General features: G+C 38.8%; 1 protein-coding gene across 2 annotated transcripts in view; it reads left to right on the top strand.

The window, feature by feature from the left end:
• The window catches only part of MYLK (myosin light chain kinase), a 208,775-nt gene that overhangs the window by 137,854 nt on the left and 52,418 nt on the right, over positions 1-18,503 (top strand). For both annotated transcript variants that reach the window (XM_065637614.1, XM_065637615.1), the window contains exons 17-18: positions 8,421-8,537; positions 10,482-10,568. In XM_065637614.1, the coding sequence (XP_065493686.1) occupies positions 8,421-8,537; positions 10,482-10,568 (204 nt within the window). The remainder of the gene's footprint in view (positions 1-8,420; positions 8,538-10,481; positions 10,569-18,503) is intronic.

Here is an 18,503-nt window from a genome sequence, read left to right as displayed (position 1 = left end):
ACACTTCAGCAGTGCTTTCCGTGGAGGCAAGGAGCAGAGGTCACCACTGGATAAGGAATCCACACTTTCAGGGCAGCTTCTTGCAGGGAGTGAATAAACTGTCCTTATGTTTGAGTTTTACCTGTGTTATTACACTAGTATCCTGCTTAGGCGGTCAGTACCATCAGTACTTCAGAGTTATGCTTTCTTTCGCACACATTTGCAGAGGACCTTAGAAAGAAATACTACACAGGGAAGTAAATGGTACAGTTTTCTCCTTTAATGGAAACAAGTGGAATGAGGATTAGAGCTATTTTTTTAAAAACCTTATTACATGCCCTCTGGTACACTGAGGGGATGCCTTGCATGATGTTGGATTTAGGGTTTTTCCTGCCAGTATCCGCTAGCTTTGGCACCTGGAGAACAAAGTGTTGCTGCTCTCCCGCTGTGAGATGCTTTCATGCCAACTGTTAAGTAATTAACTAGGTATACATGATACTCACTTTAAGTCAGTCCCACTTTTCTCAGAGATTGATTTTTCTCTTTTCCCCTCATCAGGAACACCTAAATAGTTGAAAGAATCAGGGGAGGAGAAGGAATAATTAGAGCTGCAGATTAGAATTGAGAAATAACGCATTCAGGATGAATATCAGGAAATATTGTTCAACAGAGAAATTATATGGATTGGTCTCACAGAAAGTGTTTGGAGCAGCTTTAAACATAGAGAGCAACAATAAAACTGGATGCAGGACTCAGCAGCCCAATGCCAAAATCCCAGATTCCATCTTTTGCCCCAAACGCTGAAAAGGCAGCTTTGTCACACTGGCAGATGTCTTGTCCTTCAGCAGCAGTTCCTTTGGCCAACCTTGGAGCAGCATTTAATGGGCTCTGGAGATAATCCCCTAGAGTCATCTTCAGCTGAAAGAAGGTTGAGACTGTGGGGAAGGAGAGGAATTTGGAGCAAACGGACCTAGCTCATATTAACAGGCTTAGATGTTGCAAAGCCATTTTTCATTTCTTCAGTATGACCTCGCTCCTCTAGTATTCAGCAACAAAATCCACTATGGAAGTGGATAGACTGGGTCTATTCTTAGCTATTTCAGCAGACAGTTTCGTCCTGCCATGATGCGTGGTGACCACTTGTTCTCAAGTATGGGAAATTGTCCAGAGGTACCTCACAGAAGAATAACTTACTTGTTCTTAGTGAGATGGATACTGGAAAATCCTCTGTCTAGAGTGAGACACATCTATCTGCTTCTAATCATATTACAAGCCCATCTTAGTATGGGCCACTGGCCAGTGGTCCACAAACTGTTCAGTGTAACCAGCATATGAACCTGCAGAACGCCACATATTTGTCTTTTGGAAATTAACCCTCTGACATTGCCAGAAATAGATAACAGTTTGCTAATGACCTGGTGACAAAAATATTGCGAAGGTAAATACATAAAATCTCATTTCAGGAACGTGCCCACCTGAAAAAACAAATGGCATATTTGGCCAGGAAGGGCAGACTTAAAAGTATACTTGTGTGTAACGAGTTCACAGGATCAACAAACAAATTAGTCCCTTTATGTGTCACTGAAAGTAACTTTCCTTGGCATATTTGTCCCAGCTGATAGTTAGGCTCTTTACCTGTTAGAAACAACTCTATTCACTCATCTCCTCTGTGTTTGAAGATGTGAACATTGCCTGTCCAAGGCCATTCAGCCATTAGTGTGCAAGAGAAGGGGGGATGTTAGCCCCACTTCTGTACCATCGGAGAAGCCTGAATTCAAACACCAGGAGCAGAATAATCACTGATTAGTAAGGCAAAGGAAAAACTAAATCACGCCTCAAAAATGATCTTCATCTTCAGGCATATTTATACACTATTTCTGTTGTATTCTAGTAATTAATCTAGGGCTTGCAATAGATTCTATTATTCCAGGGTTAAGTTTCCATTAGTAATTAGAAGTCAGATCTGGGCAACATCACACTGCATGTCACAATCACAACATATCTAAGATCAATCTCATTCCTCCAATTGTGCATTTCAACTAGCAATAATATTTTGTTTCCCTTTGAAATCGTGGACGTCAGTACTTGTTTCTCCATTTTTCTAAATAATTCTCCAAATAGTATTCTGTCAGTTGATTGGCATGAGTGATTTGTTGCTTAAAGTATCATTTTGGTAGGAGTTTATTAATGCTTTGATTTTACATTTTTCTTATTTTAAACACTTGTCAGAGTGTGGTTGTCTACATTCCTGGGATAGATACTGATGAGATTTTTTGTCTGTGAAATCTCCAAATAAATGGTAACCGTAACAAACAAAAGAGAGGACTCGTAAATTAGAACATTATGCATTTATATGGACAGGTTAGATGGTGTATGGTTAAGAGGCAGTTGATTTTCATACAAGAGAGTTTTTTGTTTGAAGTTACGGGGGGCTTTTTGTTTGGAGAAAAGTTTTTAAGAAGCCTCTAGCAGACATGACAGCGGAATTAGACTTATAAGGACTGAGTAGAATAAGCTTCCTCACACAGCGAACTCTTTAGAGCAGGAACCATTTTGTTTCACATTTGTATAGTACTTGGCACAGCAATACCTGGTGCTAATGTCCTGGTGTGTGACTCAGGCTTGGATAGAAAATCCAGATAGAAAATTTTTGCATGATTACAAAAGTTGTTCTAGAAGACGACAGCGAAAGGGGTTTGGAAGCCGGCTGCCTTACTAGACTGGAGAATTGAGGTGCACAATGAATTTAAGTAAAATCTGGCAAAGTTGCTATTTTTTAAATCAGCTTGCTCTGCTTTCTTTGGCTAGATTTAGTACCATGTGACTATAGAGATGGAAGAGGAACCACTTACTGTAGGCTTAGGTAGTAGTGGTGGTGTAGCCCAGAAATGCCCAGAGTTTGTACTGCTTTGTGCAAGATGGCATTTTTTTTTTCCTAAGTGTCTTGGCAGCATAAAGAGTTGGTAATCTTGTTAGCAATAATGCCTTAACAACTTTCTTGTGACTTAACATAACTCCTAAATCTTCCTATCAGTTGTGCAATTCTGCGTGTATCAGTCCAACTAGGATCTGCCATGACTTTTTTTATTTCTTTGTAATTAACTTCGAGCAAGAATTTCATGTATAATTAACACAACTGGATGTACCGCTGAAAGTAGATATATTCTGCGGTTTAAAAAAAGCTTCACAAAGTCTAAGGCTAGGGAGATCATCTGAGCATCAGTTCTGACACAGGTCCATGTTTGTCACGTGCCACAAAATTTCCCTATATACTGCCATTTTTGTCTGAATCTTTCTTCCAGAAATGCATGTAACACAGGTTTAAATAGAGCAAAAGAGAGCCATTTGCTATAATCAGTGGTAATTTATTGCAATGTCTAATTATTTGTATAAGTGTTTTGTTTTTAAAGCAAGAAACAAAGCAATGTCTTATTTCTAATTTGAATTTATCTGGTTTCTTCCTCCATATACTTGTCTCCTTTCTCTGCTAAGCCAAAGAGCCCATTTGTACTTGATAGAATGGCTGTGATTCTGTAATGAAGATTCCTCTCTCTCTCTCTTTTTTCTAAAACTTAACAAGTCAAGCTCTTACTAACTTTCTCTCCATAATGCCCTTTATCCAACCCTTGGAGGCTTGGGGTCATTTTTTTGTTGTTGTTTTTCTTTTTAATACCTCTTCTTCAGTCGCTGTTTTTGGTTTATTATCCTGTTCAGAAAGTAAGCAGCAGAACCGTATGTCAGTATCAGCATCAGTGAGACAGATGGAGGTCACCTTCCTATTGCTGTGCTTACTGGAGGTCTTTAGTCCTCTTTCTACCTCACAACAGTGGAGCTCATGTTTGTTACTTCTGTATTAAACCTTTGGACCTTCTGAAAATAGAGCATCCCTCGCTGTCCATGGATGCTTGCCACTTCACTATCTTAAACCCAATTTCTTTGAGTGACTAGGACTCAGCTTAACAAGTAAATGAGATTATGAGGACCACCCCGTTTTCTCTCTCTGTCTTTTCCCTTCCCAACATTTGTTCTGTCATCTATAAGTTGATCAACATTAATTTATGGATACTTCTACATCATAGATCAAAATACTGAATAACTTTGATCCTGATCTGATCACAGAGGAAATCCACTGGAAATGTACCACATGATGATTTCCTATTGTCAGCTTCTTTGGGAGATCTTTATTTCGCAACTCTAACTCTCCCTAACATGAAAGTCATTAATATAGAAATACAGCAATATAGAATTAATTACAAGCAGAATAATGTGAGCACAAATATTTCAGTAAAGACGAAGAAAATTACCTTTACACAGGTACATTTGCCAATTAAACGTGTAATCTCATGAATAATGAAAGTAGAGTTCTTACATTTTTTTCCTCAAAACATTATCAATTAGCAGTAATTAAATTTAACAGTTTTTCATCTCTGAAATTCATGTGAGTTTTTTCACTACTTTTCCTGTTGTCATTATAACTGTAGTCAATATCTCCAAGTCAACCTGCTTGCCATTTTTACACAACTGTGACACTAGCACATATTTGTACTTTCCAAGACAATTTGTGATTTCTTAGAAAATTAACCCCAGCAGGCCAACAAGTTCCTTAACAAATTTGTTATGACTCCAAGGCACAATTTCTCATGGCTTAGTATTTATTCATTTTGTCTAAATACTCCATAGTGCTTCTTTATGCCATGGGATAGCAATGAGAAAGACATGAACTTCAATCTGCATCATGGATAAGAGTCAGGAGTTTGGCCGGCTAGATGCCAGTGCAGGGAATTAGACTCAGGAGCTGTTTTGTGTTGGTTTGTGTTTTTGGTTTATATCTGAAGTTGACTTTCTGCAGAGGTTCATGGAAAGAATGCAGAAGCCTAGAGATATTTTAAACTGGCTTGCACTATTTTTGAGTAAGTCAGAAAATCCTTTAATAGCTCAAAATGCAAGGGAAAGGCTTTGTGTATCTAAAGCAGAGCCTCCAGTAAACTGACAGCTTCTGTGGCTGTTCAGGTCTTTTCTAGAGCTGCACCAGTTCCGATGTCTAAGTGGAATATCCCAGTATTCATCTTTATTCCAATTCTGCCCTTTGTGACAGTATTTTAAAGACTGTCCATGGGCTGGTTCCTCAAAAAAAAAAAAAAAAAAAAAAGTAAAGGGATGGGGGAATTAAATTGGTAACAAATTCTTTTAGTTGACCGGGATTTGTGAAGTGCCAGGATTCAGAACAACCCACTGGAGTAACCAGTCTGGAATTTCTTGCAGTTATGAGAAAATAAGCTTGTTTCAGGTCATTAAGGGTTTTTGCAGAGGAAATACCAAATACTTCATTGAAAGACATTTGCCCTTCTAGCCCCAGGAACTGACTGTAGCTCCAGATCACAGAACGTAGGCCTATTGGGGAGTTTCCTGTCCTTACGAAATCTCTTCAAGTTTTACCTGTTTCAGTTTCTTTTTTCTGGTTTTCTAGGAAAATGAGGTTTCTATAGCCATGTGCTCTCTCAGCCTCCCCTTACACTCCTGATCCAGCCTGGCTAATACTTTTTTGAACCATTGGCCAATTTCACACTAAGTTCTAGTAGTCCACAGTTTCATGAAAAGTAGTGGCTAAATAAAGAACGGTCCAAATTATCTTGCTTCCCCCTCACTCCTCCACTGAGAGCAGAATACCACCATTGCATTGGGTGGTAGCAACAGTCCCAGCAATCTCCATGTACTTTGTATGTGCTGTTCCAGTGCAGTTGCTGGGGAGTACAAAGGACTGGAGGAAAATAGGATGCAGATTACTGCTGTAGGGAGCTGGAAGTCAGGAGAAAAAGGATACAGTCCTTGAAAAAACAGATTTCCTTCACTATTCTTCTCACAAACTAACTTCATTAAAATTCAAAACATATAAATATTATTTTGGAACGCGTAAGACACTTTATTTCATGAGGACTCTGCCTCCAGTGGAATAAGCTAAATGCAGATTCAGACAGACCCCTGCCACGCAGACTGGCCAGGGCTAGATTTTAAATGCAATGCTAACACTGAACACGCATGGTTAGTCAAGGATCATCATGAGAAAAACGTAGGATTTGCTTCTAGTTTTTAGTATAATTGTGGGGAATGACTTATTGTTAAGGTGGGATGTTTCTGTTTGTATATGCAGCACAAGGAATTGTTTCTCATAAGGTGTTAAGTTATCTTGCTGCAGTATGGTGGATGGACAACACTCAACAGTATGAGTGGTAAGGGATGACCCCAAGTCATATTAGTCTTCAATCAGCTGATTGGTGTGCAGGTGAGGAAGGGCTTTTGAGCAAGTAGAAAACTCCAGCAAAAACTAAAATAAATGCTGCTTTGTTCCAGTCCCTTAATCATCCAGTTGTCCTTACAAGTCAGACTCCTTCCCTGCAGTAAGGAGGACAGAGATCTCCTTTTAGGTATGTGTCTTTGTTCCACAGTTTATGCTCATTTTCAATAGCATTTTTAGGTTCTAATGTGGGATCTTTCCTGATCATGTTATATAGATTTGTACAAATTCTCAGACTGGAAGTTATCTTTGGCTTGCTCTCCAGTTGTCTCTCTAAACAGCAGAGACATGTGAATTTATATTTGCTAGATGCCTGCAAGAATACTTTTCTAGTGTCCCTCCTCCATTTGGAATGGAACTGCAGCTCGTGACATTTTTGGCTCAGCCTGACTCATGGAGATGAGTCGCCTCAGGGAAAGCACATGGCTTTTCACCCTGTTATTGGCTGAGCACAGCACATGTGAGTGAGGGGTCAGTGGTCTTCATCTGAGATAGTTTTCATATCATTTCTCAGGGGAGAAATTGTATTACTTAGAGCTTCTTGATTTTGTGGAGGATGAGGAGGTGGGAAAAAATAATTTTCTTCTAACCCTTGTACATGTCTGGCAAACCAAATTTGTTGGGAATCATTTGAATGGTTTTTTTATAAGATTTGTCTTGAATAATAACATCGAGTTTTACAATGAGGAAAAATCTAAATGCCGAAAGCATAATTGCCATGTCAAAACTTAGGTCTAGTCTCCAAGGGCAGTCAGTAAACAAAGTTTTTCTGATAGAGGGGTGTTCTCCTAAAGGACCTTTCGAGGTCCTTTTCAAGGACCACTGTCGCCTGTGCCTGTGACATCTCCCACATCACAAGGGATACATTTGATGGGGAGTCTGTGATCAGGCACTCTGGAAGGCAGAAGGCAACCTCCAGTTAACACAGAGAAAAGTGGCAAATAGCAAGAGATGCTGGGAAATTTCCTTACGCCTCAGGACATGGGGAAAATGTCTAAAATATAGCATCTATCCAGTCTTGCCGATAATTGGGAGAGCCTGTGAGATAGGTAAATGGAGGAAGGTGGAAAGGTATTACTGTGGCTGAAATAAGTGGAAGGTGGTGGCGTTCTGGACAAGCTAACAGCAAGGGGTGGCAGTGCACAGTGCCTCAGGCTGTGTTTAGGGGACAGGCCAGGCTCTCCAGTGAGGGAGGAGGAAGTAAACCCACACCTCACCCTATGTTTGGAAGGGCGTATTTGGAAAGGGAAAGTCTGGAGCATTTCATTTGGGATTCTCCCCAGAGAGCAAAGTACTTTGTTGTTCCAAGCAATGGGAGTGAGCATTAGGTAAACCACAGTTCTCCTTCCTCATCCCCCAACTACTGGGAACAGCTTCTGTTTGGGTTCACAGAGTTTTATTTCTTAAGAGGAAATGTATTTCCCTTGGGTCATACAAAGCTTCCCTTGGTAACTACAGAGCTTATGTTGCATCCTGTTTCTGTAAACCCAATGAAGTAAATTTTTGCTTTTTTTTGGAAAATAAATTGATTTGTTGCAGTGACAAATTTGATTGCCACTGTTATATTGGACTTTCTAACAGATGTTTTACAATATCAGACACTTGTTCTCTGAGTAATTAAAGCAAAAAGAAAATGGCTCTCTGTTGTATTTAAACTAGGGCACTAAGCTGATGTTGTACTTTCACACGTGGATGCTCATAGGAGTGCTACAGATAAGGCCGAATCAAAATATTGCAGATGGTCAGTTGACAGAAGCCCAGCTATTTGTGGTCCTACACTACTAGCACTTCTGGAAAAAGACAATCAAAGTGAGGGCTTCTTATCCCTGCTATAAAACAAAGAACAGCAGCAGAGATTCTGCTCTGGCTCTTCTCTGCCCTCATCCATTAACCACTTTAGAGCTGCAGGGACAGCTTCGAATGTCCAATAAGATTCAATTTATCTGTCAATGTGGTTTTATTTTATTTAGCATTAATAATGTTCCAATCCTGATGTTGAACTTTTAAGGACAAAACATCTCTTTTCTAGCAGTGAATATCACCTGTAGTAAAGGACTAGATCATTTGATGCATTCTGTTCCTTAATAGCACTAAGGTATTTGTGAACTGCAACATAAGATCCATTTGATCTCTCCTTCCTTTGTCTTAGGGACACTGTGCTCGCTTACCATTGAGAAGGTGGTGCCTGAAGATGGGGGTGAATACAAATGCATAGCTGAGAATGCAGCAGGAAAAGCTGAATGTGCTTGCAAAGTGTTGGTAGAAGGTAAGTACTTTGCTAAGTGTAGGAAAACCCTTCCTTCGAACTTCCTCCTTCCCCGCTTTATTTCCCAAAACAGCCTTAATGAAAAACACACACACAAGAGAACTCTGCCTCCTCCCCTCTTGCACTTTTCAGTCAACACGTAATTCAAAGTCTACCATGAAGGAGCACAAGCAGAGAGACAGGGGTTTTTTTCCTTTGTCTTCTGATCTCCTTCAAGTGGCTGCTTTTCTTCCTGAGGTCTCCCTTAGCATATTTCCCACTTACAATTTCCTGCTGGGCAGCACGTGTTCTAGGAGGCTGGAGGTAGATTTTGGCTTTCAAAGTCTTGATCATGGGAGGCTGTCAGCTCATGACATATGCATTGCATGACAACATGAATGGTGTTAAATCAGCTGCCAGGCTCACCCTGGTAGCAGCACCCATGGTGTCAGGAGCTCTCTGCTCATGCAATGTCAGACACCAGAATGACCACGTTCCTTGTCTTGATACTGGCTGCCTCATCTGTCTTTTCCATTCATTCCCTACCGGCATGCTGCTTTGTATGGCTGAGAAGAGGTTTTTGAGGAATGGCAATAGAGCAAACCTCAGCTATTTGTGAGAGATGCCATTTGATAATTCATGTCTGTGACTAGCAAAGGGGATGCCTGTTATTTTTAAATTAGAATTGTGATCTAAAACAACAATTAAAATTGCTCCCTTCTACTCAGTCTGCTGTCAGCATCCCAGATGCTGGTTTTTAGACTCAACAAGTAACCATAAATATCATTATATTCCATTTGGCCCCATTGACCCAAATCAGACTGGAGCAGTATTTTACTTCAGTGGTCAAATTAGCTCAGGGACAAATCACTAGAATCTGAGTGTCCGAACTCAGCTCTAGCACAGCCCTCCTCTCTGAATTGTTTGCTAGGAGATTCTGTCTTCCCCTGTTAACTTTTTGGAAACTTAGAAAGACCGACTTTCATGCTCTGATACCTAAAAGTAGGTGACTGAAATGTATGGTTTCATAACATTTATGTTACCCTTTCTCTGGTAACTAAATTTCAAACAGCTATCTCATGCACGAATTCTCGGAAAGACGAATACTTGAAAGCTATAAATTAATACGGCTATTGCTGAGATCATAATCCAGACTTGGGATCTTTCTTCCAGAAAGAAATCTCAAGATCAAACAATCTCACATGTGGAGCTCATTAGAATTTGTATTATATGACACACTCAATCTGGGATAACCTTGCTGAAAAAAAGGTTGCACCTTCTCGTTGCGTCTCTGTCATATGCAATACATGTGGACGGGAGCTTGTACTGACTCCCAACTGCTAGTGGAGCCTGCAGTGCTGAGTAGTTGCTGGATACGAGCTGTGTAATCTTGAGAACAATGAAATCCATCAAACTTGAGTCCTGTGTTGTCTCTTTCACCATTTTTCTTTAAGAACGAACCAATGTGTAATAATATCTTCTTGGAAAGATTTAAACATAACAGAGGAAATGCTACTTTTCAAAATGTGTTCATCTATGTAGATCACATAGACAATGGAATAACAGAATGACATGGCAAGAGGTTCTTTTTGATGAAATGATGCTTCAAATCTGCATTTCTTTCCCTCTTCCATGCACTGCCTAAAGCAGATTTGTGCACATTGTACTTTGTTCCAATCAGTTTAAAAAGACCTATCCATTTAGATGGTGTCTCTTGTCTAGTTGCTTTCTTAGGTTCTCAGTACAGCTGCTTTCACAGAGGGCTTTTCCTTCTCTGAACCCTCTTCCTTTTAGAATGTGACATTCTCCTGCAAGTCTGTCCAGAATCTTTTTCTCAAAAACTAAAGGGGCAGCAGTTTCCTCTAACTTTGCAGAAAGATCCAAAACAAACTGATGTTAATAGGCAGTTTTTTCATTATTGATTTTTAAATAGGATTTGCATTTTATTGTTTGTTTTGATTGCAGATGCCTCCTCCGCAAAGACCTCAAAGCCTGCTGAGAAGAAGACCAAGAAGCCTAAGACCACACTTCCCCCTGTGCTGCCAACAGAGAGTAAGTGACAGTGATTTCTGATTACTTCCTTTCCACTGGAAACAAGCTTTGGGATTCTGCGGTCATTCCCATTTGTTTGCAGGCACAGTATCAGAAACTTGTGCTGTTTATTTAACCCTTGCGCATAAGTCATGCAAAATGAGTTTTTGCCTTGTGGGGATTAGTGCTGAAACTCTGAGTTCAGACCTAGCCCTACTCTATTCTCAGTTTTCAATAATGATGCAATAAACTTATGACACAGATTTATTTTTGGCTGCCTCCCCAAGAGCGCAGACATTCTTGAGTAGTTTTCTTCAAGTTGTGTTGTGTCCTGTGTAGACAATAAACTGTCTTACCATTGGCAGGCAAGGTATCTTGTCTGAACTGTCCCATGGTATAATCTGTCCTTCTTTCCATGACCATGGGGAGTGGTTTGGTGAATGTTTCGTTCCTTGTTTAAAGCCCAGATTCTTTAATTGCTTTTAATGCTTTCTGAAATAACAAATGAGCCATAAATTCCCATGCTTGCTCTCCTGCATACATGCATTTGATTAAAATCAAACTTTAAATGGTAAAGTCAACAAAATAATGTCAGTTTAGAAATTCCTAATACCACTACTACTTTTGAAATTAAGTGTCCATGGGATACAAATCTCTTTTAAATTAAACACTGGACTTTGAAAGTTGTTTTTTTCTTTCTAAGATGTCCACCATGTGAGTTCCTAAATAAGATATGAAACATGGTCCTAATGGAAACATGAAATATTTTATCCAGCTCTCTCAAATCTAAAAAAACCAAAAAAACCAAAACCAACCCACACCACTATAATCTGATTTTCCAGCATGGAACATTTTCAGCTGTTTTTGGCAGGACTCAGTGCAGTTTTGTACTGATTGATGATCACAGGTAGTAATTGTACTTCTGGAATTGTTGACTTACATAGAGCTATGCCCTGGGCTTACAGCTATTTCTGAATTGCTGGCTGAGCATTATAACTTTACCTCCACCCAATCATTCGGGGTGTCGGACGGGTCACACTAACATGCTCCACCTCTGCACCTGGGCTTCAAATGCTGTAAATAATAGCAATTAAGAACAATCATTTGTTCTTGCAGATCAATAGAAAAGAAAGCTTTAAAGCCATTTAAAGCCCCACAGGATAGTGTTTTGAACAGTGTTTTCTATGCCCACAAGTGTGTATGTTTCCTCTGATCCTCCCAGCAGCGTTATCAATTGCAGCTTTCCCAGGAGAAAGTGTGAATCAGGAACTAAGTCTAAATATGCAGATACATGACATGATCCACATCCTGCTGAAATCACTGCTTGTCTTGCTGTTGATTTTACTGGAAATTGAATATAGGTAGCAAAACAGAAGCTAGCAACTCTGTCTTAAGAAATTATTGGGAAAAGAAAGTTGAAATATTGGTGAGTGGTTTTCTTAAGGTTGTTCCATAGCATATTGCATCAGGGATTAAAGTTCTTTAACTTCTCATAAGCTCTTTTTTTCAAAATACCTTTAAAACATCTTTACTGTTGCACTGAAAACATCAAGGTAACCAGAGAGAATGTTAGGAAGTTGGGCTTTGGAAGACACTTTGGCAAAATACATATTTAATTTTAAAAGGATTTGGCTGCAGAGGTTCCACAGGTGGTGTTTAACATCTCAGCCTCAGTCACTGAGGACTGTGGATATTTTTCTGCCTGAAATGTGTGTTGCATTTGTATGTTTGTCAGGGGCAAAATACACAAAACTGATTCAGAAGACTTCACAATTTCAATTTAAACAGAAATCTTTTTCAGATGCAGAGATTTTAAAGTTCCTTACCTGAAAGAGAATGGGCTTAACAAGTCAGATACTTGCATCTTTACTGTATTTATCTTGAAAAGAAGGTTAATAAAGGATGACTGTGAAGTAAGATGTCCCCATCTAATATGGACATAAATTTTTTGTCAGATGTTTTCTAGTCTTTGTTGCCACATCAACTCACCAACAGTCCTAATGGCAAGTAGAGTGTGAGGAATAATACTGAAGAAACAGAGAACAAAATTTCTTAATAAGCCCACTGAATAATCTGAATTTTGAATAGTGAATTCGGTCACAACAGTGTATACTGTACGGGGTACCGAAGCTATATACTCTGTCATATTTAGAAATACTTCTCGGGGGGGGAAAAACCCCATATTTTCCATTTTCTGTAAGAAAGTGCACGTCAAATTTCGTGGTTTCCAGGTATGTCAACCTTTTCTACCTTCAGATAAATTATAAGTGATCCACTTATTTTTCTTTTTCCCTAGTAGAAAGCTTCAGGAAAGTAACTAACTTTTAGTTCTTGAAAGCAAAAATCGATACATTTCTTTTTGTGAAAGAGCTTGAATGTTGTCAGTGTGTTTAATTTGTAGAATTTGTCTCACTGTGAGAACAGCTGCTGACCCAGGTCATTTGACTGCTCATTCTGACAACGTTATTTTATTACTGGAAGCTTGGGTTTTGTAAGCTACAGAAGTCCGGTCATAAGTAAAATTTTAGGCATTACCTCTTTTAAAATGCAATATATAGTAGACTCTGGTTTAGAATAACCAGTTTTTCTCAAAAAAACGTCTAAGAAGGCAGCTTTGTAGCACTCAATTTTTAACAATATCTCTGAATGGATGTGTGCAGTGTTTATGTGCAGAAAGATTCCTCCCATGCTAGCAAATTAGGAAAACTACAATATATTTTTTTTGCTTACAATTATTACTCTGTCACCAGAATTTAGTAATAATTATGACTCTGCAGGATGCCACTGTGTGATGATAAATAGAATAACACTCTGTAATGATAAATAGAATAAATAATAATGTTTATCTATCCTGAGGGAGAATGGAGGAATGACACCTCTTTTTTAATGTTGGAATTTGTTCATTCTTCACTGACTGTACTGACTTAGGCTTTGTTGCTTGTGTCTTTGCTATGTGGATGTGAAATGCCACTGAGTTAGAATAATAGAGTGTTATATTTCTTTTGCACAGATATAAAAGACTAGAAGAGGCAGTGGAAAATTGGAACCTTTCATTATTTATCATACTGCATACTCCATGCTATGCCAGAAAAATCAGTGGATAATCTAAGGGTCTTCTAGTTTGACATAACCCTGCAGCAGAAGTACTAAGCTAAAAATTCTTACCACTTGAACATTTCCCTAGGGAGCACCTGCTGTAAAGGGCTTTGGGCATCCTGTTCCTATTGAAATAAAATGTGCAATTAGCCCAAGATCACACATCCATTTGCAGGCCTAGAACCCAAATTTCTTGATCCTCAGTCTTTTGAGTAGTTTGCTTGCCACATCTAAAATACTACAGATTTTTTTAAACTGACATCCCAAAAATTTACATAAAATGTAAGTTTTCCAAAAGGCAGATTTTTTTTTTTCAAAGTTTTTTTTGAGAGGTACTGGGGAAAAAGATATATTACAACAGTTAAATGTTCTCTCTTAAACTTCACCAGGGCTGAGAAGAGCAACATAACTTTACTATAGTAGGAAGAAACTTTATCCCAACCATTGCTACTGAGAACAGAATGGGCTTTAATGTTTTAGGAAATAACCCACCTAAATCTAAGCATTGGATTAAAGTGTTTGGAAAGAAATGCCCACTGGTTTTTGTAGGGCTAATTCACAGCACTACTTCCAGTAAATATTAAGAAATGGCAACTACCACCTGTCATAATCAGTGGTTTGAAAACCTCACAGGATACCCTGGATTCCCTCATCAGAGTAATACGCTTGTTAAACCCGCTGCTCTCATACCCAATCCACACACATTAAAAGGATGACCCAGCACAGAGTCTCATTGCACAAATATAAGTTCTTCTGCTCAGTTAAAAATAAAGTTATGTCAAAGAAAAGAACTTCCTCCATACACCTTCAAGTAAAGGGGCCCAAGTTACATTACTTAGCAGTATTTGGTATCTTGCTGATATAAATCTGTTATATCTGCTACTATGTAAAATCTGTTTGATTTCCTGTCAAACACATTTTTTGTTTAAGTAATGATGCATTCTCTTGCTGAGAGTTGTTATTAAAATGTCGCCACTGACACTGTCCAGATCAAATCCTCTGGAAGGCTGCACTGTTATCTTCCCATTTCTCGACATTGTTGGTGCTTGAATGGAAGGCTGGGCAGTGGCATCTCTGAAGGAGCGTGTCATAAATGTAACTAAGTCAGACAGGACTCCTTATCATTTATATCTTATTTTCCATAGTGGGTGGGTTTCTAGGCATTTTAATTGCCATGGAAAAATTATGAGTCAGTGGCCAAGTGACTAGTACGCAGTTCTGTTATTTACTCTTCAATAAACTATCTTGTCAGAGAATCCAATTCTAAAAGCACCATCATTAAAACATTAGACTTGATGTGTCCAGTTTAGATAATACATAACTAAATCAGTAAACACTTCAAGTGTTTTCTTGATTTCCATTCTATCAATATATGAAACACCGTACTAACGAATACAAAATGTTTCCAAATCTTCCTTTCATGTCAGATTGTTTTGTCCTCACTATAGAACATGTTGATTTCTAAAGGAAGAACTCAGTTACTAAGGAAGTAAATAATCAGGTCAGAGATGTTCTTTCAGTCGCAGAAATAAGAGCGCTGTGTAGCAGCTGTAATCCTGTGATGGTGCTGCTGCTGTCCTTTTTGGTCCCTGAGGGAGTCTGAGATGCTTTTAAGGGTCAACGAGGCCATTCATATCGGTTCTCTCAGTTCCACTCACTTCCCAGTAGGTCCATGCTGCTCTACTCATGGCTGTTGCAAAAAGAACTGTGAGATTTTCTGCACAGTGAGTGCAAGTACTCAGTGTGTTGGAAGAATATGAGTTACATTGCCAGGGAAGGCTCTGACCAAACTTTTTCAAGGAAAAAAAAATTAATCTTTTTTTCTAAGAGAAGCTGAAACTTCCTCTTTTAGTCTATGTAAATACAATTACCATGAGCTGTTTTTGAGACCTAGATACTATTTCTCTGAAACTCTGAATAATGAAAGGTGCTGATTTCATTCCTCAGGACTGGGGTCCAAGAATAAGTAGCTGTGGCACAAGGCCAACCAAACTAGCTGAAGTTAGAAGGCGATGTAAGATTTAACCTGGTAATTCTGAAGGTTTGTTGCCTCCACAGATGAAAAGAAAATTCAGTTACTGTACATTTAAAGAAAGCAATGGAGAAACACTGATTTGTTGTGTAAATCACCTGTCCTTGATGCCCAGTTCAGCACTGTTTAGCTAATGCCAGGTATGCATTTTGAATCTCCGCCAGCTTACTTTATAGCCTGCACCAGACTGACATTTTCTGAGTTAATATTGGCACAGAACAGTATTTTCCATGTGTTTTTCACACAGTCCATCCTACATAGCTGTATGTTGACAGAAGAAGACAGAAATGTTTATTGACTCTCTCATGCAGAGAAAAATGAGTACACTTTTTGCAACGTGGCCTTTAGCTGAGGAGATGCCATACACAATTAATTCCCAGTTCAGTTATCGACTAGAAATGGCAGCACTGAGGCATGTAATAGAAGCATTGACCAAAGTTTCTCCTCTATAAAACAAGGACCTATATTCATTGGCTTAATTAATGTGCAAAAATATATAACATCTAGCTTTTCCCACTGAAATCGTTTGGATCTCCTGAATGTCCAAATGACCTGACAGTATTTTCCTACTTACTAGACTGAGTATCAGGCTAGTAGTCTAGTTTAGATTGCTGTTCCTACACGCTTTGGCACAGCATTTTAGCATCTAATTGTAGCTGTTCTCACAGGACATGAGAAATATAAAAATGAAATCTATGTTTAAGAAATCAGCGTTGCTGTCTTGCTCTCACCAGAGCTTTTAGTGGAATGCACATGACCTGGGTTCTTTCTAAGCTCTATTTGATACTGGATCTCTTCTGCCCTGCTTAGATCAGCTTTAATTGCAGAAATTGCTCAAGCACCGTCCTATGAATCTGCTATGGAATTGATTCTTCCTCCAGCTGAGCTGTTTTAAAATACTGAGTCACTTTCACTGTACTGTGTTGCATTATTGAAGCTCTTAGTGTGTTAATATACACGAGCTCTCTCTTGACTGGACTGCAAGAGTATTTCCTGGATTTTTATTTTTATTTTGAGGAGGAGGTTGAATTTTTTTTCAATTAGAGGACAATCTCTGCTTGATTTAGAAACTAAATATGGAATGTTGCAACAAAATGACAGTTGTTTCTAATGAAAAATATAAAAGCTATTAAAAACTGTTTTGAAACATGCGCACTCAAATAAGTGTCTTGTATGGCATTTAGTTTTCTAATTTCTGCCTGTCATCAAATTTAAGCCAGAGTTGCTTTTTATTTTATTGTGTGTAGATAATAAACAGCTATTTGGAAACAGTATGGGGAATTTGCTCTTTGAGAAGCAATTAAGCAGCACTGTTTAAGCATTCAAATCTTGATAAAGTGGTCAGGCTACTGGTGCTAGTGCATTGTCACTGTCATTCTTCCCTGCAGCAATTAGAGTAGGTTCATGAATGTATGAATAAATTGGTAAGTAATGATGTGTTGTCTTTTTCTACTACAATTGTAGCAATCATCTGTCTCCTATTTCATTTTGTCTGTGCTAATACCTATAATAAGTTTTTGTAGCATCAAGGAAGTCTTAGCAGAAGTCAAGATAGAACTAAATAATTAATTGCCTTGACCATAAGGTCAAGTGTTTTATTTTTTCTGTACTTCTAGGTGTCAGTCACTCTATGCTTTCTAGCAGAGCAGTGAGTAGTGAAGCTTTACAGACAACAGTCACCTTTGATTCAGCCTCTGATATCTACCCCCAGAGGGATCTGAAGGAGGTTGCACAGTGATTCATTTACACGTGGGAGAGGGAGACTTCATAATGTCACATCCCACATGTCTGAAGCATTCAAGTGAGATGAGGAAGAAGGAGCAGAGACTTGAAGCTGGGTTTTCCATCTCCTGTATAAATATTCTTGTTACTATGACATCTGACACTTCACAGACATGAGGGGTTTTTTCAGCTTCTCTTAAAGGAAACTCTGAAAAGAAACCGATTTAGTTACTCTCAGTAGATGAAATCTTTAGAAGTTTTACATGAGGAGAAAATAGTTTCCTATGTGTCTATAGTATTAGAGTATGTCATTAGCCCTTCTGCTATCCCAAGCTAAAATGAGGCTATTCCACCAGGAGAAAGGAGCAGAGAAATGTCTTGGTCCTTATGTTAATGGAGTTAGGTATTTACTATACTCCTGTACAAGGTGCTGAAATCCATCACTATAGAAGATGTGCACATGATTTTAGGCATGTCCCTCAAGCAAGACAGTAGGAATTGTGGACTGGTTGGAAATGCTATCTTGAGTGCTGATGTTTTTTTCAGATTGTAAGAGTTTTACTTCATGCTTTATGAAAGCAAGTTGTGCAGAGAGCCCTTTCAGGGGAGGGCTATGCCTATTTTTAGTAAAATTCCAAAAAAGGGAAACAAAAAAGAAGGACGGAGGCTTCTGAACATATCTGCTCTCATGAATTCAACATCAGGGCAAAGAATGGCACAACCAAACGTCCCACAGCTATCAGTCTATATGGGATCTTTCCCTTTTTTAGTTTATGTCCCCCCTCCAAATACAAGCTCTCTAAGAGGCAAACCTGCCTATAGAGTTATGTAAATACCAGCCCTGTAATGTTTACATTAAGTTGTTTCTAGAAGGCAGATTCATTTAAGGAGAGAATATTATGTCCTTTTTCTTCCAGGCTGGTTTTCAGCTTCAGCCTGTTTCAATGTAAATATCCAGAGAGACAAACTGCCTTTTTTAAAAAAAAGCAGAAGAGGCAGACTTGAACTAACATTTCCAAGAGGCTGAAATATTTTAATGAAAACAATCATTTGACCTTGTCAACTTTGGGTAATCTTGTTAGATTTTTTTCACTAACTGTCTCCAG

Source organism: Caloenas nicobarica, chromosome 6 (assembly GCF_036013445.1).
Source record: "Caloenas nicobarica isolate bCalNic1 chromosome 6, bCalNic1.hap1, whole genome shotgun sequence".
NCBI classification, from domain to species: Eukaryota; Metazoa; Chordata; class Aves; order Columbiformes; family Columbidae; genus Caloenas; species Caloenas nicobarica.
This window is presented reverse-complemented; position numbering and strand designations above follow the sequence as displayed.